Source organism: Anser brachyrhynchus (assembly GCF_964034855.1).
Source record: "Anser brachyrhynchus genome assembly, chromosome: 5".
Classification (NCBI taxonomy): Eukaryota; Metazoa; Chordata; class Aves; order Anseriformes; family Anatidae; genus Anser; species Anser brachyrhynchus.
Window position 1 is genome coordinate 31,299,198 of NC_137699.1, and position 23,146 is coordinate 31,322,343.

The 23,146-nt window shown below is 41.3% G+C and overlaps 1 protein-coding gene across 4 annotated transcripts in view; it reads left to right on the plus strand.

Moving 5' to 3' along the window:
- Positions 1-23,146, plus strand: part of UBR1 (ubiquitin protein ligase E3 component n-recognin 1) — a 69,446-nt gene that overhangs the window by 1,673 nt on the left and 44,627 nt on the right. Inside the window, exons 1-7 of one of the 4 annotated variants that reach the window (XM_080595923.1) lie at positions 64-96; positions 624-1,380; positions 11,576-11,832; positions 14,348-14,426; positions 16,578-16,688; positions 18,701-18,831; positions 19,332-19,470. In XM_080595923.1, the coding sequence (XP_080452049.1) occupies positions 976-1,380; positions 11,576-11,832; positions 14,348-14,426; positions 16,578-16,688; positions 18,701-18,831; positions 19,332-19,470 (1,122 nt within the window). In that variant the 5' untranslated portion in view covers positions 64-96; positions 624-975. Of the gene's footprint in view, positions 1-38; positions 97-498; positions 1,381-11,575; positions 11,833-14,347; positions 14,427-16,577; positions 16,689-18,700; positions 18,832-19,328; positions 19,471-23,146 lie in introns of those variants that run through there. The other 3 variants (XM_080595921.1, XM_080595924.1, XM_080595922.1) reach the window with 3 other exon arrangements.

The following is a 23,146-nucleotide window of genomic DNA, read 5'->3' on the forward strand; positions in this document are numbered from 1 at the left end:
TGTAAGTTTTCCTAATTGTTTGACTCTTCTTGATATAGAAGACTGACCACCTGATGTGTCACCTGCTTTGTCATTGGAATGTACAAAGAAGTATTGGTAAGACTGCTTCATCCTTGATTTATATACATATGAATATCTTTGAAATCATAAGTACTTAACAGACTTTCTGCCAAAGATTCAAGGCCATGTTTTCTTGAATCTTTCTCATCTGGTAGCATGATACAATTTTGCTAAAATGTGCCCCAACATATGATTGTTCTCCTCATGCTCCTTTAATCTGCTGCTGACTGTATTTTAGGGCATTAAGTGAAAAATGGGCATGAAGCTACCATGGAAAGGTACAATCGTATGTTCTTAATGTGTAAGAAAAACTTTGGGAGTATCTCTGGCCTGATACACTGAGGAAAATCTAACAAATATACCTGAAATGGTCACCTGCAAATATTATTCCATCCGTACCGGTATTTGAGGAATGTGTGAGTTGCTTGGAGGCTTGAAGCAGTAAGGCTGTAATGAAATAAGGCAGTTTTCTTCACAGCAGAAATATTAGACATCCAATAGGTTGTTAGTATGTATGCCTGCAAGGTCCAAAAGCATGGCTATTTGCCTATTTTTTTCCGCAGCCCCAGAAAGGTACAAGCGGGGGAAGGTGCAACTGAATTGTTTTGCAGCAATTCGGAAAACTTCCAGCAGTGTTTAGGCCAGCTCTGTCACATATGGGTCAAGTCCCTAAATGCCCTCATCTTCTGTCAGAGAAGCAAATCTGGAATACACCGAACAGTTATAATACGCTGTAGCAAGGTGGGGAGGAGAAATTTTAATTTTGGAACGAGGTATGTGTATGAAGCTACTGATGTCTCCTACGCTTGTGTGAAAGAGTTCATAGAATTTTGCTTTTCTGTAGCCCAAATGGGAGACATATGCCCCTAGTCTGCTGAAGTATGAAGAATCTGCCCCGATGTATTTTAAGGGAATATGAAAATTACTAAAACTGTTATCTACACAGTGCTGACGGACCCAGATCGGCCTCCCGCGGGAGGAAGGAGGCTCACCGCCTTGCCTCGCCTCGCCTCACGACGCCCCCCGGCTCCCCCCCGCCCTCTGCCGCCCGCGGGGCTCCCCCCGCACCCCTCGCCCCGGCGCTCGGTCGGGCCGGGCCCGGTGCCGCGGCGCTTGCGCAGGGAACGGGCGGCGCCTGCGCGGCGCAGCCGTGCCGCGGCGGGGGGCGGGCGGCGGAGCAGGCCCGGGGGCGGCGGAAGCTTCGGCCGGGCGGCGGCGGCGGCGGCCGCGTCTTTCGCTCTCAAAATGGCGGACGGAGGCGACGGAGGGCCGGGAGCGGTGGGCGGCCGGGTCCCCGCGCAGCCCCAGGAGCGGGCCTTGGTGAGGCTGCTGCCCGGCGCGGTTCCCCCTGCCCCCGCTCGGGGGCAGCCCGTGCCCTGCCCGCCCCGCCGCTCGCTCCAGCTGCCCCGGGGGCTTCCGGCTGCGGTGGAGAAGCGGAGCGGAGCGGGCCGGGCAGCGCCATTGTGTGCCGGCACCTGCCGGGGGACGGCCGCGTAACGGCGGCGGGGAGCGGGGCGGGAGGGCCGCGGCCTGCCCCGGCCCGGCCCCGGGGGAGCGGAGGGCTCGCCGCCGGCTCGGGCTGTTGCTGCCTCCCCGGCCCGGGTCGTGGTTTGGCCCGGGGGTGGTTATCCCAGAGCTAACTGTGAGGAAGCCTCAGGCTTTCCTGCGTCCCGCAAACGTTTTGGGGTGTGCGTGTGTCTCCTGTCCTTATTCTGATATTGGTTCGTGGTTAAAAGTAATCTTACTGCAGAGCAACTGAATAAACGGTCGTTGTTGTGCGGTGTGAATAAAGCGACAGAAGGGGAAGCGGAGAAGGGGTGTGGATGCAGACAGCTATCTGTTTCTATGCTGAATAAAATCATCCTCGCTTTTCTCCGCAAATTGCTTTAATCATGGATTTAGTGTTCACTGAGCACTTCTTAGCATTGATCTGTCTAGAGGTAATAGGTAAAGGGCCATGTGGGCTTTCCTTTACAACCCTGCAAAGTAACTGTAACTGTTGCAAACGCTCCTGCTAAAGTAGATTAAAACCTGGTGGCTGTCAATTTGCTAACAGAAAGTTTGAATTTATATAGGGAATCTTACATTTTATGTTACTTTCTCCTGCTCCGATAAGAGCAACAAATAACCTGAATATTTAGTACAGTGTTGAAACTCGGGATACTGAAAAGCTGAGCACAGGGAAGCCTGTAGAATGATGGCATCATTTAGGTCAAAAAGACCTCTGAGATCGTCTGGGCCAACCTTTAACCTAGCACTGCCCACCGTGAGTGAAAGGAGGAAGATGTAAATAGGAAGTTACTCAGGGAACTGTTCATGTGGGCAGCAGTGCTAAGCCACCAACCATCGTGCATCTTACTTTTCCTCAGAATTGTAAGGATCAAATCCAAGGGATGCAGTCTGTGCCTCCAGAGCCGTTCCTAAAGAGAACTGTATTTTGTGACTGTAACAGACCAACGTGTGGATTTTTTTCTGCGTTATAAACAGCTTGATTTTAAACTATTAATAATGTAATCTGTTTGAATTATAATGTCAAAAAATGAAACCTGAGTTGAGGAACTTGTTAAGCTTGAGAGCCCCATATAGTCAGAGATGTACTGAGGGCAATTGTCACAATTGGTGGCAAAGCAATATGCAATCTGCAATATGCAATTGCATTATTTGGGAATATAGGAGGCTGAGTTAGCCCCAGCAACGAATGAAACTGATAATACTGGTGCCATGAAGAGTACAGGGAAAGATGTTGAAGAACTCCTCAGTTGTTCAGAGTTGATACTGGTCCACTCAGTTGTCTTAGTTTTTATGTGGTTTCAGCTAATTGAGAGTCTCTGTGCCAGAACTATGATTTCAAGTTCCAAGGGAGTCTGTTGGCATTGCAGGTGACTGCCCAGGCTCCATTGCTTGCCACATGTCCTAGTGAACTGCAGGAATTTTCTGAGTGAGTATGGGGTGGGGGTATTATCTTAAGGGGAAAGCAGAGCTAGGGATTTGGACTTAAATGGGGTCTGACAGCATTTATTAAGTCAGATTGCAGACATGGTTATAGTTGTGACGGAGACAGCTGCAATCTGGAAGCAGTGTGTCCAGTTTACTGCTGTATTCAAGGTGGTACTAGTTAGATGGAACTAACATATCGTCTCTGACTCATGTTTTCACTGCATAGAGTTGGTCTAAATGTCCTTTTGCTGTGGTGCAAGGATCACAAGCAGACGCAGCTGGCTGAATGGAGTGGCTTAAGCCTGACCAAACGCATCAAATCTGTCCTAGTGTCAGTACAGTCAGAAAGACTTTTGCTCTTCTTTCTCATCTCCGGCTTTGAGGCAGGTGGTGCTTGTGGTGCTGGGTTACATGTGGCTGTGTGACACTTAGACTAGTAAACCTTCCTGGCACGCTGGGTGCTCAGTGCAGAATTACCCGAATGGTTCTGCAGGAGCCAGCCTGAGGCTGGCATGGATGGGGATGACTCAGGTAACCAGCGCTTCTGCACCCAGCCCAACTCTGTGGTTTAGCCTGTGCACTTAACTCTGACTCTTCTGGTTGGGTGATGGTAGTTGGGAATACCTGAGCTGGTTTTTCACTGCACTGTCGCAGTCTTAAAGGTCCCATCTGTGCCTTTTTCTTTTCTGTAGTGGCTGTATTGCTTCTTGAGCTGAGCTGTCCCTGAAAAAGATACAGCTGCATTTGCTATACTGGCACTGACCTAGTTGTAAACCCTGTTACCCAAACTTCAGTTCCTTTAGTTTTCTGTTCCTAGCAGCATCCCCAGTTTGCTTGTCTGACTGATGGGCTGGACTTGGCTCGTCTAGTAGCTGGCTAGCAGGCATTGCCAGTGGCCAAATAAAAGCCTGCTGTGCAGGCTGGATCCAGCCCTGTGGTTGTTTGTCCATCTGTATTCCAAGCAAATTCCAGTTTGACTCCTACCTGCTTTGGTGGCTGCTCTCTGGAATATATCACCAGGGTTTAGGTATTAAAATACTTAAAAGATTTCCATTCATACTAAATCTTCAATTTTTGATCTATGAGTACCTTCTCGGTAATACTTGTGAAGAAAAGGGATTTTTTTTTCAGAAGTCTTTTGTCATCAGTCAATATTTATATATAAAATGTAGCTGTAAGTGGGATAGCGATGTAAAGGAAGAGCAAAGCTTTTTTATTAGGGTATCTCCTTGAAAGTCAGGAAAGTAACGTGATTTTTCATTTTAAATTCATGAAGCAAAGCATGATACAAGCACAGGCACTTGTGTGTTCTAAAGTATTTCAGATCTTTTTATATCGTTCAAAGCTATTATGTAGTTGAGAGAGTGCATGTGAGGAGCCTTGTGTATGTAGATGTGTTGTACTCAAGTACTAATAGAGAGTGGATGTTCGTATGCAGGTTATTTCTTGAGACTAATAAAGTGTCTGTCAGATGTCTTATGTTGGAGTTGCAGTGACTTCTTTCAGTTTTAAATCTGACCTCTCCTGGACAGAGTTAACAGGGTTAACACTCGATGACGTGTCCATATAATTTTACATCAATTTATGTAAGGTAAATTAGTTTAAAACATCATCGCTAGGTAAACTGGCGTATCTCCAAATTGCACGTAGTCCAAACCACTGCTTTTAGAACAGTGCAGCGTATTAGCATGCCCACGAAGCAGAGGCTGTGAAGTTGCGACAGGTAACTGGAGCATCGCCAAGGTCCTGCCCGTGTCCTTATGTATTTAGTATTCTATTGAAGTGCTTCCTTTTTGTTGTGGCATTGAGCAACGCTGTGGTTTTTCCTTCCTTGTCTGCTTTCATGTTTGCTCGTATTTCTTGGTAATTTTTGTGCCTTTTGTTACTCCAGAAGTGAACTGTGATTGTGAAGGTATGTCAGTTTTCCTCAAGTTACGGTTGCTGTATGCTGCTGCGAGAGGTATGTGTCTCCTGGAGAGCGGAGCTGCGAGTGGATGTTGCTGATAGCCTGCGACTGCCTAAGTGGCTTCTGGATCCCAAAGCACTGGAGAAGCTAGGGATAAACAGATTGTTTTGAAAGGTGCTGCGTTATCGGTGCTGAATATTGATGGATTCATCTGAATTCTGTAGCACATTAATTCAGTGCAGAATAAAAGTACATTTACAATGGATCTTAAAATTAATTCATGATGTTTGGAAAAATCGAATGAATGTATCACAAGTCTGAGTACACAGGAATTAATACAAAAACCTGGTATAAATAAATCCCCCACCCCAACATAACTATACCAAATGGAATTGCTACTTTATAAATATCCACCGTGGCTATAGTTTTTGAAATTAAGTCTGGTGCTAAGAAATTTGGTAGATATTATGTTCCCCAGAGAATAGGAGACCACGGCATGGATGCTAAGAATCAAACAAGGAAAGGAACAAAGCCTTGTCTTTGTTTCTCTAGAAACAAAGGGATCTCGAGTCTGTTAGATGAAGAGACAGAACTTAAAGAAAAGGTTCTGTTTTAAAGCCTCTTCCAGAATACTACAAATAACTCTGCAAATATGATTTTGCTGTTTTTCTAGGGAGAATTATTTTTTTCAAAGTATTTGTTGTACATATTGTTTTGCTTTAATATCTAGTATAGAATTCCTGTTTCTTGTCACGTTACTATGTTAATTATCCACTGCTATCAGCCTAAGTCAGGTCTGACCCAAAAATTGGGAATGTGAAAGGTGTTCAGATTCCACGTCTCAAAGACATGGGAATTATTTCTAGTTTCTTGCTACTTTGTTTTGCCTGTGGAGCCTACTTGGTAGTAGCCTGCTAATTTTGCAGCCTGTTTAAGCTAGCATGTCCAGTTGGCAGGCAGTTTGATAGATAACTACAGGCCATGATTTCACTTGAAATAGCTGCTTGGGTGCCTGTCTGCATCCAAGTGTTTATCCCAGGGAACTGAAGCTGCGCTCGTGCGAGTTTGGAAATGAGCGTGATTTAAAAGTGCCACGTGAGAGTCGGAGAGGTTGAACAGCCCAAATCTGCAAGGTGACACCCTGAAGGTGACATTGGTTTTAGCTGTCCAGCAGCTGAAACAGTAACTGATCGTGCTGCTGGTTGATTCTGTTTCTCTGGTAGTTCTGCGAATCCGGTAGGTGTTGGATACTACAGGAATCGAGGTAGGTTCTGCTGTAGACCAGGCTTTAGTACTCTGCACTGTTATTAAGAGTCTCGTTCCCAGTGGGTGAACACCTGCATCATTAAAGCATCTTTTAACATTAATTGGCACCCTGCTTTGGCTCAGGGGCCGAAGTTTAAATGAATGTAGAGATCAAACACTTCTTTCATGTCTTCAGGTCAGAGTGGATGTTTTGTTAGGACAGTGTTAAATAATTCTGAATGTTACCTGTGTTGTGCCAATAGAAAGTAACTTTTGAAACCAGACTTGCTGCGTTCAGTGTAATTACTGATATCCAGAGCAGGCCGGGGTTTGGTGCGTGGCTGGTTCCCAGCTGTGTTATGTAAAGGGGGCATGTTACTGACGTGTCAGAAAGCAGATGTTTTGTAATTGAGTTCTAAGCAGAACTCAGAACTTTTTTTTAAAGCTTAGATTCTCCACTAACCCACTGGCTATACTTTGTGAGAGTAGATGAAACACATTGTGAACAACAACATGGTGCTAATATGACAACACTGGTCATCTTCCAGTTTCATTCCCTGAGCAGTGTTGAGTGCCTGTCCGTCCCCCTCCCATTTTTTTAAGAGAAATTTTTCTATTTGAATAGTACGCTGGACAGAACTACAGTTGTGTATGTACAGGCTACTGGAGAATACAGTACGTTGGTTTGTTTCCAGCAATTGAATATAAGGATTAAGTGCAAATTATTGCAAGCTGACATTTGTATAATCTGTTTGGTACTTCAACAGTTTTGTATTGGACACATGGTATGGTGACATGAGATGATTTTGATGTTTTTGTGCTTCATGATGTGTTCAGGGTTGTTTATTGTAATTGTCTTGTTTATCATTACTCATCCCCTATCTTTACGGATCTGCAAAAATGAAATCAGGAAGAACAATCTTTTATTTTTTTCCTGAGATAATAGAACTTCTGCACCTAACAGCTTTTAATTTGACTTGAGGCAGGGGAGAACAAATCTGCTAATTGGTTTCTTGTACTTATTTGAAGCCTCTTTTTTGGAGAATACGTATCTTTGAAGTTGAAATTGGTTGCCTCGTCTCCTTGTTATTTTTACTAAAAAAGTGCTTAGGTGTTCCACGCTGCAGTTGGATCTTATTTTCAGTGTGTTAGAAAACTGATAATTTTAAACTAAAATAAACAGGAGGAAAAGTTGATCTAAAAATTTAAAACCAGAGCCTTACAGGAAAATGTTAGTTAAGAATCTCTTAAAGTTTGCTTTCAAAGGCAATTTTCAGTGGTCTGCACACTTAGAGAACTTCTGCCTGTTTATGCTTTTGAAGCGTCTTTCATGATTGCTTAATTAGACAGACACTGTCAGATTCGAAGTTTTCTGGGATCTGTTGTTTTGCTAATCTGTTTAGTACCAACTGTTCTATGCATTGAAGTAAAACAGCCTTTTACATTTGGTATTTCTGTTGGATGGCACCTGCTCAAAATTAGCACATTCCCAACATTTTATACATTTACTTCTGAAATTCTGCTTGAGCCTGCTGTTTTGACAGGCAGCTGGTATTGCCATCTCTTGCTTCACAGACTTACGCTGTGCACAAACTAGGCTTTTTTTTTTGTCTGCTTCTTTAAGCTGGAATATTGGACCAGGTATGGTTTTTAGTTTGTGCTACTGGCAATGTTTGTTCCTTCAAAATGTGCTATTCAATATTTTTAAGTACTAATATTCCTTTTTTTCACTGATGACATTAACGCATATTTCTAAAAATGTAGTCTTGAAATTTATGCAGTGAAAGACCAGCGTGTCAATCAGCGCAGTTAAAGTAGGGCTGGTTTTTATGGTATTGCCAAATGCAAATGATTAGTTTGAAAAAGACTTGAGAATTCAGAGAGAACTGTGCTCAGAATGGAAAACAAACTGTCATGGAGGTGATGGCTACTGAATTAACTAGGTAGGAAGCCTGTTGCAATGACAGAGAAATTCTCTCATAGTGCTGTGAAATCTCATTTGACACTTGATCTATAGGTGAAAAGTGACTTGAAAGAGTTTACCTTTTTTTCCCCTTCTCACTGCATACTTGGTTAGCTCTCATTCCTGTCATTTGTGGTGTTCACAAACTAATGCATTCAAAATGACAGATATTCTGCTCTTTTTATAGGAGTATTTGTAGGCAAACAGAATTCTTCATCCTCTGACCTTTTCTAACGTGATCCTTCTGTTTGGAAAAAGCTCGCAAACTGCCCTTTCAGATGTAGGACAAAACCGCATGTTTGGCTGGAATTGACATTGGTCAATTCTCTGTGTGCTTATACATATGAAAGGCATATTAGTAGTTTGTCCTCATGGAGGAGGACATGTTTTGATACAGGATAAGGGATGATCTGCTGAAGATTTTTTTTTTTTTATTGTAAGGTATCACTTCTGTAATCACAATCTTCTGGAAGGTCATTTAAGACTACAGATTACTGCTTTTGTTACACAGAGTAGTTCAGTTGCTTGGACTTGGACAAAATGGATGTTATCTCTGCTCTTTTGACACAACTATTCACATTCAAGAAACGTGTTTTTTCAGCTCCCGGTTCCCATCACTTCCCTTTTTCTCACAGTTTGAGAATTGTCATCCTCAGAAAGGTGGCTGCGACAGGAGCAAGTGAGTAGAGGAGGAGAAGAGACGGGGCTGGGGAAGGTTAGAGAGGCAAAGTGGAAGGGAGGAGAGAGGAGGCAAGGAGTGTCTTTGACACACACTTCACTGGTGTCAGGTCCCCAAGTGTGGCATCGACCTGCTGTTAGCAGCACCTGATGGGTGCCATGCAGGTTTGCTGTCTCCCCAAGGATGCTGGTATTGCATTCCTGCCATGGTTTCTCCCCTAGCTCCTTCTGGTGGTTGGCTTTGGTGGTTTATTTCTGGGTCATATCAGTGCCCACATGGTTCCATGTTATGGCCTGTCTGTTTTTTCAAGTAGGTTTTCCTAAAAATGAGCAGACGACAGCACACGACCTCTCGGGACCCCCCGCGCCAGTGCTGGGTGGAGAGCTGCAAGGAGCGCCTGCTTTCTGCCTGCAGCTGGCTTGCACGTTTCTTGGGCTTTTAGAGACTTCCAGCCCCCCTCACTCCATATGATGGGAGGAAATTAATTTAAGATGATACAGTATTTTATTTCCTCTTCAACAGCCAATATATGGTCAGTTAAGAAATCGTAAAAAAAATTTACTTCTCCTGGGAGACACAGAAGGAATGGGATAGATTGAAATTTAGCCTTGTGCAGCTTTCAGAAATAAGAAAGAATATTCTTATTTCTCTTTCTGAACATGACGACTATTTATTGGATGATGTACAGGTTGAATATAAATTAATGTCTTTACCAGAAGGCAACCAGCCCACTTGAGAGAGTTCTCTTCCCTTCTTTCCTCTCGTTCCCTACTTCCTGTCTTCCATTCTCCAAAGAACATTTAAATAGAACTAAAAGCTTTGCGTAGGAATACTTGAAATGTTTTTGAGTTGGGCTGTGAGAACCCACTCTACACTTCTGGCAGATTTTCAGGAAAGCTTAGCCCCATGTTTCTTGGAGCTATTATGTGTTTGTTCCAGCAACACAGAAGCTAAACTTACAGCATCTCTTGGGAACATCGCTTATTAAGACAGAAGAGCAGCAGGCTGGGAGTCTCTTGTGCTTTGGAAAAACAGTGTGCTGAGAGGTCACCATCCCCAGCTCCATTTAGGAGCAGATGCAGTAACCAGGTCATCTCATCGTCTGTGGCTTCTCTCTTCCATCCGTGTCTGCCATGCATTCTTCCATAACTTTGCAGTTCAAGGATCACTGTGATAAATCAAATAATGAACTACCTTGGGGTAATGTTAAGGTAGATTGGTGGCCAAAATACCGGTAGAAGCCTCAGGCTAAAGCTAAACATACTAGAAGAATAGTGTTTATTATTCAAGTCATAAAGCAAATGTTTCATGTGATTAGAACACAGAACAAATCTCTTTTGACAGATTAGCAGTGGGTAGTGGATATTACTGTAAAGCTAGGCAGTCTTAATCTGATACCTTGTTTCTGTTTCTTTGGTTTGGATTTCGTGTAGTGTTTTTTTTGTACTTGTCTGTACCAGGTAGACACACAATTCTTCAGAAAACAAATGCAGTTTCTGTACGATATTTTGCAGATCTGGCTTTAAGAGTACTGGAGTTGCAGTACTTTGGACTGCATCTGTTGCAGTTTAATTTATTTTTTCGGTGTTAAAGAACTGTTCTTATGCAGGTAGCAGACCAGAGAGCTGTAGATCTATACATCTGGTATTTAATCCTTATCTCTGTCGATGCTGGGGTCAATCCATTGATTCGATTGATGTAGGTTTTATGTTAAGTCAGAAATCAGATTTTTATTTTTTGCCTTTTGTATATAATGTCATGCATTTTTGTCCTTTAAAAAAAGTTGAACGGTCAGCTTCTTTGAGGTTTCCCTCCAGTCCAAACTCTTCAGTGGTTGCTTTGCTCGTTTTCTACTTGCTGGCCTAGAGGAAGCTCCCCTTAGAGCTATTTGTGAAGTTGCATATATATTTTTTCTTCCGAAAAAAGTCTTTGGGGATAAGTCAAGGTTGTATATGAAAAGAGTTTGTCCTTAGAAGGCTGGATGGGTGAATTTGTTATCTGATTTGAAGGGGGATGGGGGGGAAGCACTGTTTCTAAACAATGGGAATAATGTGAAAGAATATTCAGACTTGATGGATGAATACATCAATTGGAGAGAGCTGTTTGGAGAGCTAGAGTAGTTGCATGTGAAATTAGGGTCTTAGATTTTGGCCTGAGGTTTTTAACTTTCCTAATGTAAGTATGTTTCTTCTCTTAAAATACAATTTCACTTCTTCAGCCTGGTTTCCCAAGGATATTCAGTTTCTAAAATCAGTTGTGTTTCTTTCTCCCTCAGTAGCTTTATAACCCTGATGAGCAGTTCCAACAGAATTTTATTGAAGTGTAACAATTTCAAAGACAATTGGATATGTTTTGCGGCTATCAGCAGGCTAAGGAACAAATCCCAGATTTATTTCCCAGCTAGGATAGGGAGGCCTCTGCTGCTGCTCTTCCCTTTTGCTGGCAGCTGAACAAACATCAAGATTTGTGTATTGGCTGGGCTGCAGACATGCATGTAGTTGAAAATTAATTAAGTACACTGGTAGCTCCACAGTAGCATAGCACTTGCCAACTTTTGCCTCATGGTATCCTTAACAGAAGACTTCAAGAAAACAGAGGTTACTGTGGTAGCTACTGAAAGGTGAGCAACAGGGAAATTTTTGGGAAACCATGCTTTCTTGAGTTTTATTGCTCACAGAACTGACTTCTGATATGGAAAAGAATTCTGGATTCACAGTAGAACTGCTTAATCCCATTTTCTGTATGTATTTCTTTATGCTTATCCATGGGTATACTTTTCTTGCAGTGGTGTGACGAAAGATTCGACTTCCAAGCTACGTTTTTACAGTGCTTGGCAAAACATGTGCCAAATATTTACTCAGCTGAGATGGACCCCCTGCTGGAGAAACAAGAAGAAATGGTTCAGGCAGCAATACTCTACCCCCTGGAACGTTACTTGTTTGGGGAAGACCCAGATACATTTCTAGAGAAACTACAACAGAGTGAAACCTCACAGCTCTGTGGGAAGGTGTTCAAAGGAGGGGAGACAACATATTCTTGCAGGTAGGAATTGAAGGTGTGTTATTATGAATGTTTTCTTGTGAGATAATGCAGTAAGTGGATTTAATAAATTTAGTTGCTTTGCTAACTGATCGTTGCTTGTGTCATGGTAGGTCTTTACTTTTCTGAAGCAAATACTGCCATCAGTTTTCAAAACAGTGAAAAAAGTGAGCAAAATTGTGTATAAAAAGCAGGTTATGGCAGAGAAATAAGAAAGGAAATGGAAAGGATACTAAAGGTACTGAAAGCCATTGATTAAAAAGATGGGAATATAGGGTCTGATAGGGGTCTGTACCTGGGTCTGAGGGATAACAGGCATGAAAATCTGTGCACTATGCAATATTCAACCTTTCAGAGCCTGCATCGGAATCCAGCATTTTTGAGCATCCTCAGTCCTCTGCTCAAGCAATACCTGTGTAAACAATGGTCCTTTCTCTCCTTGTTTCTCCCTCTGGATTATGTTAAAAATGGCAACCTAATGATTTGGTATTATTTTATTCATTCACATGACAGATCTTTATGGTGGATTTAAAGTTTGCAACTGTTCTGGATGTTCATTAGTCTTGCTATGATGCAATTGTCATGGTTTGTAGTTTTCATTTTACTTTAAGCCTAGAAAATTGTAGCAGAAATGCCAGAAGAGTATCAATAAGGGTGAAGAATATTACTATGAATAAAAAATAAATAAATAAATAAAAAATCCAGCCATTAGAATTTAGGAAATTTCAAAAAGAAAGCTCTCTGTAAAAATAATTTGTGAATTACACTATTGGGTTTTAATCAGTTATGTACTATTATGCTTTTTCTATAAATAAGTTAGGCTTGTACATGAAAGGAAAGTGGTCTTTGAGTAAGTTCTTATATATTTGCTAGAATGTGTACACTTAACTGGACAGTGGGTTGTTGGACAGAACAAGAAGGACGTTAAAGTATTAGAATGAGTCCAGAGGAGGACCACAAAGATGGTCAAAGGGCTGGTGCACTTCTACGAAGACAGGCTGAGGGAGTTGGGTTTGTTCAGCCTGGAGAAGAGAAGGCTCTGGGGAGATCTTATAGCGACCTTTCAGGAAAGCTGGGGAGGGACTCTTTGTCAAGGGGTGTTGTGATAGGACAAGGAGGAATGGTTTTACACTAAAAGAGGGTAGGTTTAGATTAGATTTAAGGAGGGATACTGTGAGGATGGTGAAGCACTGGAACACGTTGCCCAGAGAAGCTGTGGATGCCCTGTTCCTGGAAGTGTTTAAGGCTAGGCTGGATGAGGCTTTGAGCAACCTGGTCTGGTGGGAGGTGTCCCTGCCTGTGACAAGAGGGGTTGGAATGAGGTTATCTTTAAGGTCCCTTCCAACCCAAACCATTCTGTGATTCTATGATTGGGTGAAGGAAAAGGATGGTCAAGGCATCTGTTTAGTATTGCTGAAACAGAAATAATCCTGTTAGTAGCCGTGCAGGGTTCTTGTATGACAACAGGCAGAGTGACAAAGATGTATCTCTCGGGGTTATCTGTTTTTTTTTTTACTTCCTGTCTTGCAACAGTGTAGTAGTATTTGTGAGATACTGTACTTATACTGCAACTGAAGTTAAATATGTTTGCTTTAGGCTTTTAAAATGCTAAAAATAATATGCTCTGAAACATTAAAATCTGAATGTATTGAATTGGACATTCAAATACGTCAGGCACTTCTGGCTTATTTTTTCTTTTAGCTCACATTGCAGTAGGTTTATGGTAATGAGTGGTAGTGAGCCATTAAACTGTTGTAGTGAAGATTATCATCGGAAGGTTTGAGAGGAAATTGATTCTGTAATCAGAATTATACTATTTTAGTTGTAAGGAAGGCTTGAACTAAGTAGTGAAGAATGGCATAAAATGAAGATTGATGTGTTATCAAACACATCATTCATATTTTGCTTAGAATGACACAGCATTTAAAGAAAGCATGACCATGTTTGAGGGTGAAAAAAAGCAATATAAAGCTTAAATGCATATGGAGCACAGAATTGCACACGTGAATTGTAATTGCTTTTTTGTTTTTTTTTCGGGTATGAGTGCTTTACTGAAACTGTTAAAATTAAATCTTAGAGTATATATTCTTCAGTTCAATTTGTAAAGGAGTTCTACTTTAGATATTAACTTTTAACTGTTTATAAAAAGTTTCAGAGGTAACCTGGCATAAATGTAGCATAGCAAACTAGCTACAATTGCTGGAAACCATAGTAAAGGGAACTTAAGAGTCAGTCTTGTTTTTTTTTTTTTTAATAGCTGTTCATTCCTGGTGAAGATATAAATGTTAACAACAAGTTTTAAAAAGTGGAAATAAAGCATGTTTCTAATGGAATTTGAAATGGCAGGTATTTGGTTCAAGCCTAAAAAAATGGATTTCATACTTCTGTGATGTGGAATAGCCAATGTTTTTCTAATTTGAACCTGTTGTTAATCTCAGTTTTCAGAATAACATTTTCTTTTGTGTGCAAGAGTTGCGTGTTTGTTTTAGCAAGTTTTCCGATTACCTTTTTTTTGCAGAGACTGTGCAGTTGATCCAACTTGTGTACTCTGTATGGACTGCTTTCAGAACAGCATTCACAAGAACCACCGGTACAAGGTACGAATATCTTAAGAAATTTTACTCGTAGATTTAGAAAAGATTTTACTTGAAGATATAGGAAATTGCATATAAACTAATAATTTTCATTCAAGAAAAAATCTAATTTACTCATCAGTTCAATCTTTCTCACATTTCTAACTACATAAAGCCTCTTTAAAGAACAGTAAGTTTATAAGTTAAGAAAATCAAAGGGTAGGAAGTGTTTATGAATGCATATGTTGTTGTTCTCTTTGGCAACATCACATAGTATATGCCAGAGCAAAAAGCTGTGACTGAAGATGACAGTCCTATTGCAAGTCCTTTTCAGTACTATATATACAAGAGTACATTCTGTTTGGAAATTTAGAATGGATGTGTCTACAGAGACCATTATTTCATTGCTTCTATCACTGATGCAGTCTCCACGTTTCCACTGTTTCTCCATTTCGATATCCATAAACTACTTCAGGCTTAGAGCATGGACTATAAAAGTTAAAAGGAATGTTAAGCATCAGCTTTTTAAGGAGTTTGTTGTGGAACTTGATCATCTCTTTCTGATATCCTCTTGATTCTCTTTGAGACAAATCTGTGTTATCTTTGAGAGAGTCCCATGCTTTAACTACAGAAAGATCTTTTAAATAATACTTCACTAAGTCTTTGCCTAAGCTGTTGTCTACTGTTTGCTTTGTAGGCCCGTTGTTTGCTTGCCCTCCACACTGATACCTCTTAATTTTAATAGTGTTGGAAGCCAAAACAGAGAACAGCAGTGTTTATTTTTAAAGCTGGTCTAATTCTGCTGCAAGGAGTGAGGAAAATGTACAGAAACATGTATTCAGTTATCCTTCACCACTGAAAACTGGGTTAGATTTTTTTGTGTTTTTTCATTTTATTAATTGGCATTGTCTGTTTCAGAGATTTGCCCTACTTGTACTATGAATTGGTCATAAATCCCCTTTAAGCGCATATGTTTCACTGAGAGTTTGGAAGAACGTCCCAGCAATCCCGAAATTATTGGGGAAGAAATGAAATATTCTACTCCTCTGCATAAGTCTACTGATCTGAAAATGTGTTGTAAATATTTATTCAAAGATGTACAAAGCTGCCTTGCTTATGCAAAACTTCCATATACCTGTGTGAACACTCATAGTTTACGGAGGAATAAGACGGTAACCCAGGAAAACAGCCAATAATGATTACACAGCAATTTGGAATCACAGCTGAGTTGAGATGCCAGTTTGGTATCCTGTTGTCTTTTCCATATTTTTCAGTAACTCAAGACTGTTTTCTTCAGGCAAAACAGCAGCCTGGAAATAGTAGCAGTTGTGCTGCATTTTCATTTTAAAGACATGATTTAAAGAACGCAGATTGTATTCTTCAAATGTTTATAGAATAATTTAGGTTGGAAGGGACCTAATGAGGTCACCTAGTCAATCTCCTGCTTGAAGCTTGTCTAATTAGATCAGGTTATTTTAAAACACATCAAGTAAATAATGAATTTTTGAATGTTTTTTATTGGGTCACTTAGTGTTTTTATAATTATTTTAGAATTGGGGTTTTAGAGTAAGCTATGGATAATTATTTTTGCCTGAGTTTCATCTGAACTTTCTGCCAAAATGAAGAGTCAGTGTTTCTGCAAGTGTAATTAATGTGAGGTTAAAGTTGCAAGAATGTATTTAGATGCTGATTAGGTCTTATTTTCTTTGGTTAGGACTAGAGGTACTACTAAGTTGTAGTACCTGTTTAATACACACATCTTCTAAAATTATTTTTTAACTTTTCTGAGTAATTTGTAAAGATGGTGTTGAGCATCACCCCTATAATTTTGCTAGGAAGCCCAGAAATACTATTTTGCCATTTATGAAATGCTTATTCATTAGGCATGTTTTTTCATCTACCTCTTGTTAGATTTGTTGAAGATGCAACAGCAACTGTATTTTCCCATTTATTTCCTGCTCAAAAAGTTTCTATTTTTTCCTTTGCTTCTCTGACAACTTTTCTAGCTAAAAAAAAAAAAATAAATTAGTTGTGGTAAGTCTGCAGTTTACACAGGCACCCTTGTATTTTGTAGGTAGGTATTTATACTTGTGTTTGACTTAAATATTGCACGTTTTTGTTTGTGTCTCATTGTTCATGTACATATTTCATGACTGAAATTCATGCCTTTTACAGATGCATAGTTCCACTGGAGGTGGGTTTTGTGACTGTGGGGATACGGAGGCATGGAAGGCTGGACCAGTGTGTACTAAACATGAGCCTGGAGCATCAGGTTCTCCAAAAGAAGTAAGAATTTTGCTTAAAGTGAAAGAATAAATATTGTAAATATTAGGAATTCTGGGACTTATACAGGAATAATCTTTTTTTCTTTCTATAAAAGTACGTATCGTATGATTCATGTGGCAGGTCCAATTGAGTTGAATGAGGATTTCCTTGGTGAAGGTATTTATTGGGGTAAAACATATATCGTCTCCAAACAAAAAGTAAAAACAATAGAGCAGCTCCAACAGCCTGTCTCATCCATTTCTGTCTCTGATTCTGAATAAAAATGTCAGTGTCTCACTTTTCTTTATCTGTACTATTCAGCTATTATTTACAAATAGATTACTATTGGATAGTTTAGTTACAGTACTCGATTTTGATGATGCTTTTTTCCCCACATTACTGTGTTACTGAACAATTTTTTTTCTCATTTACTTCTGGTGAGCTTTCTGTCACTAGCACTGGAAAATAAGTCTCTGTGGTTTAAAACCGACCTCAAACTAGGATTTCTCATGCTTATTGTACCTCAGAAAGCAGTACGTTAAAAAGAAATACCCCATCTTGAAAGCCATTTTCAAAAAGAATGTCAGCAAATATGTTGCTTCAGGTATTTTTTTCCTGAGTTTTGCATTCTATTCTGACATGATTAGAAAATTCTATTCTGACATGATTAGAAAAAATTAGTTATGATACGAGGTGTACATTAGTTGAATATAGGTTTAATTTGGATTTTTGTAAGGATGCAAAGTGTTCTCAGTTTTGCACAGCTTGTATGCATGTATGCAATATGGCCTCAGAAAAACAATCCTTTTAAGAGTCATCTGTTCCCTATTTATTACAAATTGTCTTTGCTAAGCCAGAAATAATAATAATTAAGAAACAAACAAACCAAACCAAACAAACAAAACCACTTTTTGCCTGAATATATCCTTGATATCCTTGAAAACTGAGGAATTTTAAAAATTTGTCAGAGATGAGATGGAAAAAAAACCTACCTTTCTAGGCACGTTTGGTTTAAATAACAAATTGGCCGTGAGTTATTTTAAACCTTGCTATCTGAAACATAAGTTGTTTATTCTTCAACAAACTTGTTTCTTGAAGCGTACTTGAAGCATGGATTATTATGCGTTTTGGAGGCATAATTTGAGCAAATTCTTTTACCCTTTCAATTTATATTAGATGTATCTTAATTTCATTCTATTGTGACATTTATTAATAGAGATTTCATTGGAGATCTCATTTCATCAATTAAATGTTCACCTAAGTGAAAAGTATTTAGCCAAGGTATTTGCAGTCTTAATTACAAAGATCTATCACGAACGTATTCAAAATTATGTACACAGTGATATTTATATATCATGATTTCATTGGCAGACCTTTTAGATTATATATTTGACCACAAGTTTTTCTTCTAATGCTTAGCAGGTCTGTTTTTCAGAGCTTTGTAAGCAGTTTTTTATGTTAATGCATTTACACTTCTCCTCTAGTACATTGCATTGTATGGACACAACAGAATTTTACTTGATCTTTTTTTTAGCAGTCATAAATGGGTAGATGTCACTGCATGGTTGATTCAGGAGCTTTTCAAGAGTGTCATTCTTAGGTATTTCTGAAAGAAACGGAGTTATGTTTCCTCAGATGATTCTGTTCAAGGAGTATCAAATATTTGGGAGAAAACCTGTAAAAGTAAGCAAAGCAGGAAAAAAAACAGATTTGGACTGCAAACTTTATAATATCATCAGGTGTACAGAAAGCTTTTTATCAGCTTTTTAAGAAATTGAAATTTACTAAAACATTTGGTGAGGCCTTTCACAGCCTAGATTAAAAATGAATGAAATGAATGATGAAACTCTTGGAATACTAAGGAGAACCCTTGGGATGAAATCATTTTAAAAAGAATTTAGGTGCGATGAATTTGCCTCAAAATCATGAAAAGTATTATTTCCTGAAATTTTTCTAGTAATAAGGTATCCTACCAGCCCTTCTTTAATTTTTAAAATTTCTTTTGCATATTGATGTTATCTCCTGTTTTACAGAATTCTGAATGTCAGTTAAATGAAGAAGTTATGGAACACTCTAGGAGGGTGTTTCCTTCCGTGATAAAATACATGGTAGATATGCTTATATGGGAAGAAGAGAAGGAACTGCCTCCGGAGCTCACAATTAGGTAAGGAGCATTTCAAACTTTCTCTCTGAGGTGTTAAAAATTTTGGTTCTTTTTTTTGGGCCTGTTGGCATTACTACGTTCATGCAAACTTATTAGTGCCTGAAGCTCTGTAAACAGAGGAATTTTGACCTACAATTATACTGAGAAAAATGTTTGATAGTTTATGGAAAAAATAGTGTGTGTGATTGTGCTCCAAATGGAAAAAAGACTGTTCTGTGTCAGGTTAAAATGACAAATGGGATCATAAAATGGCAAAGGGAATAATAATAGAATATTCAGGTAATGTAAATCTCTTTTGTACTTGGTATATGGTTTATGCAGATTTTTCTGGTACATATGGTAAGGGAGTTTTGGGATGTGTCTTTAACATGAAGAAAAAGCTTGATTTTTGTTATAGATTTCTCTCAAGCTTTTAAGTAAGATGTTGTTTATATTGGATAGGATGTTATTTACATTTTTATTTTCAGTTGTATGATGAAATATTGGCTTTTTCCCAGTAGAGAGAAGGTAGACAGCTACTACTGTGTCCTTTTCAATGATGAACATCATTCTTATGATCACGTCATCTATAGCCTTCAAAGAGCACTCGGCTGTGAACTTGGTGAAGCCCAGTTGCATACTACTGCCATAGATAAAGAGGTTAGTACATTCTGGATGTGTGAAAAGGTCACTTTTTAATTGTTAGGAAGGGCCACTATAGTCTTTTGATCGTAGAATCTTCCTTTCTGGGACACGGGAGATCAAGGAGAGACAAAGTCATGTTGCAGAATAATTGTTAATCAGCACTTGTAGAAGTATGCCATTCTTCAAGAAAGTTTTCACAGATTCACAGATTTCTCTAGGTTGGAAGAGACCTCAAGATCATCGAGTCCAACCTCCGACCTAACACTAAGTACTCCACTAAACCATATCCCTAAGCTCTACATCTAAACGTCTTTTAAAGACCTCCAGGGATGGTGACTCCACCACCTCCCTGGGCAGCCCGTTCCAATGCTTAATAACCCTTTCGGTAAAGAAATACTTCCTAACATCCAACCTAAAACTCCCCTGTCGCAACTTTAGCCCATTCCCCCTCGTCCTGTCACCAGGCACGTGGGAGAATAGACCAACCCCCACCTCTCTACAGCCTCCTTTCAGGTAACTGTAGAGAGCGATGAGGTCGCCCCTGAGCCTCCTCTTCTCCAGGCTGAACAAGCCCAGCTCCCTCAGCCGCTCCTCGTAAGACTTGTTCTCCAGACCCCTCACAAGCTTGGTCGCCCTTCTCTGGACTCGCTCGAGCACGTCCATGTCCTTCCTGTAGCGAGGGGCCCAAAACTGAACACAGTACTCGAGGTGCGGCCTCACCAGAGCCGAGTACAGGGGCACAATCACTTCCCTCGACCTGCTGGTCACACTGCTTCTTATACAGGCCAGGATGCCGTTGGCCTTCTTGGCCACCTGGGCACACTGCTGGCTCATATTCAGCCGACTATCCACCAATACTCCCAGGTCCTTCTCGGCCAGGCAGCTTTCCAGCCACTCATCTCCCAGCCTGTAGCTCTGCTTGGGGTTGTTGCAGCCCAGGTGCAGGACCCGGCACTTGGCCTTGTTGAACTTCATGCAGTTGGCCTCAGCCCATCGCTCCAGCCTATCCAGATCCTCCTGCAGAGCCTTCCTGCCCTCGAGCAGATCGACACACGCACTTAGCTTGGTGTCATCTGCAAACTTACTGAGGGTGCACTGGACGCCCTCATCCAGATCATCGAAAAAGATATTAAAGAGGACCGGCCCCAGTACCGAGCCCTGGGGGACTCCACTAGTGACCGGCCTCCAACCAGATTTGACTCCATTCACCACAACTCTCTGGGCCCTGCCATCCAGCCAGTTTCTAACCCAGCGAAGCGTACGCCAGTCCAAGCCCCGAGCAGCCAGTTTCTTGAGGAGGATGTTGTGGGGAACGGTGTCAAAAGCCTTACTGAGGTCAAGGTAGACCACGTCCACAGCCTTTCCCTCATCCACCAAGCGCGTCACTTGGTCATAGAAGGAGATCAGGTTCGTCAAGCAGGACCTGCCTTTCATAAACCCATGCTGACTGGGCCTGATCGCCTGCTTGCCCTGCAAGTGCCGCGTGATGACCCTCAAGATAATCTGCTCCATGAGCTTCCCCGGCACTGAGGTCAAACTGACAGGCCTATAGTTCCCCGGGTCTGCCCTGCGGCCCTTCTTATAGATAGGCGTCACATTGGCTAGCCGCCAGTCAACCGGGACCTCCCCCGATAGCCAGGACTGCCGATAAATGATGGAAAGCGGCTCAGCCAGCTCCTCCGCCAGTTCTCTCAGTACCCTTGGGTGGATCCCATCCGGCCCCATCGACTTGCGCACATCCAAGCTCCGTAGCAGGTCGCCAACCATTTCCTCATGGATAGCCAAGGCCACATCCAGCTCCCCATCCCCTTCCACCAGCTCAGGGCACTGGGTGTCCGGAGTACAACCGGTATTGCCGCTAAAGACTGAGGCAAAGGCGGCATTAAGCACCTCAGCCTTTTCCTCATCCTTAGTAACTAGGTTTCCCCTCGCATCCAGTAAAGGATGGAGATTCTCCCTAGTCCTCCGTTTCGCGTTGATGTATTTGTAAAAGGATTTTTTGTTGTCTTTAACGGCAGTAGCCAGATTGAGCTCCAGATGAGCTTTGGCCTTTCTAATTTTCTCCCTGCACAGCCTCGCTACATCCTTGTAGTCCTCCTCAGTGGCCTGCCCTTTTTTCCAAAGATTATAAACCCTCTTTTTTCTGCTAAGCTCCAGCCGCAACTCTCTGTTGAGCCAGGCCGGTCTTCTTCCACGCCGGCTCATCTTTGGGCACGTGGGGACGGACCGCTCCTGTGCCATCACGATTTCCTTCTTGAGGAGCGCCCAGCCTTCCTGGACTCCTCTGCCCTTCAGAACCGCCTCCCAGGGGACTCGGCCAACCAGCGTCCTGAGCAGCTCAAAGTCAGCCCTCCGGAAGTCCAAGACAGCAGTTTTACTGGTCCCCTTCCTGGCCTCGCCAAGAATAGAGAACTCTACCATTTCGTGGTCACTCTGCCCCAGACAGCTTCCGACCACCACATCTCCCACCAGTCCTTCTCTGTTTGTGAAGAGAAGGTCTAGCGGGGCACCACCCCTGGTAGGTTCACTGACCAGCTGCGTCAGGAAGCTATCTCCCACGCTCTCCAGAAACCTCCTAGACTGCTTTCTCTGTGCCGTGTTGTGTTTCCAGGATATGTCCGGGAAGTTGAAGTCCCCCACGAGGACAAGCGCCGACGATTTTGCAACTTCTGTCAGTTGCCTATAAAACTCCTCATCCGTCTCCTCATCCTGGTTCGGCGGTCTATAACAGACCCCGACCAGGATGCTAGCCTTGCCGGCCTTCCCGCGGATCCTAACCCACAGGGATTCAACCTTATCATTCCCAGCCTGGAGTTCCACAACATCAAAAGATTCTCTAATGTAGAGAGCCACGCCACCACCCCGTCTGTAAAACTATATTAATTTTTTCTTCTTGAGAAGGGAAAGAGCTGATTTGCCTGAAGTTGTTCCTTTTGTGTTTGACATATTTTCTTTACTCCTATTCTTTTTCTTTTCAGATGAGATGTTCTTTAGACAAATACTGTTAAAATACTGTTAAAACATTAAAGGCAGTAATATGCGTATTCAGTTATATTTAATGAGAACTGTTGAGACTAATGAGAATTTTGCAAGGCTTAGTGTTTTTCCTGGCTCAGACTTCATGCGAGAATCTTAAAGCTTTAAATTAAGCAAATAAAACTAGGAAGAATCCATGAAGGAATGTGGGCAAACCTGTCAATTTTACTATTTTGTTTTTCAAACCAGTGTCCCATTTAATGTAAATATTAAGGTTTATTCACACCTCTAGTGGAAGGTGTCCATGCCCATGGCAGGGGGGTTGCAATTCGATGATATTTAAGGTCTCTTCCAACCCAAACCTTTCTATGGTTCTTTGGTATTTTACCTCCTGGGATGTGGGGGAGAAGCATGTTCAGTGCGTGGCTTAACTGCAGCTGTATTTTTTTTAACCTCACAAAAATATAAAACTTAGGTATTTGCACCCACAGACTATATTTTTCTGTAGCTGAGTATGTATTTGATGTATATTTAGCTATAGAAGATCTTAATAATATTAGAATTCTTTTTTAGTCTATAAACAGTGTTTTCTTTTCATGTCTTTCTTTGTTTAGGTAATGGAAATTTAGTTGCATTCTATTTGTAGTTGCTTTGTCAGTCCTATGTAATTACAAGGTTTGTCTTGTAGTTACAAGGTTTGTAAAATATGTACCAG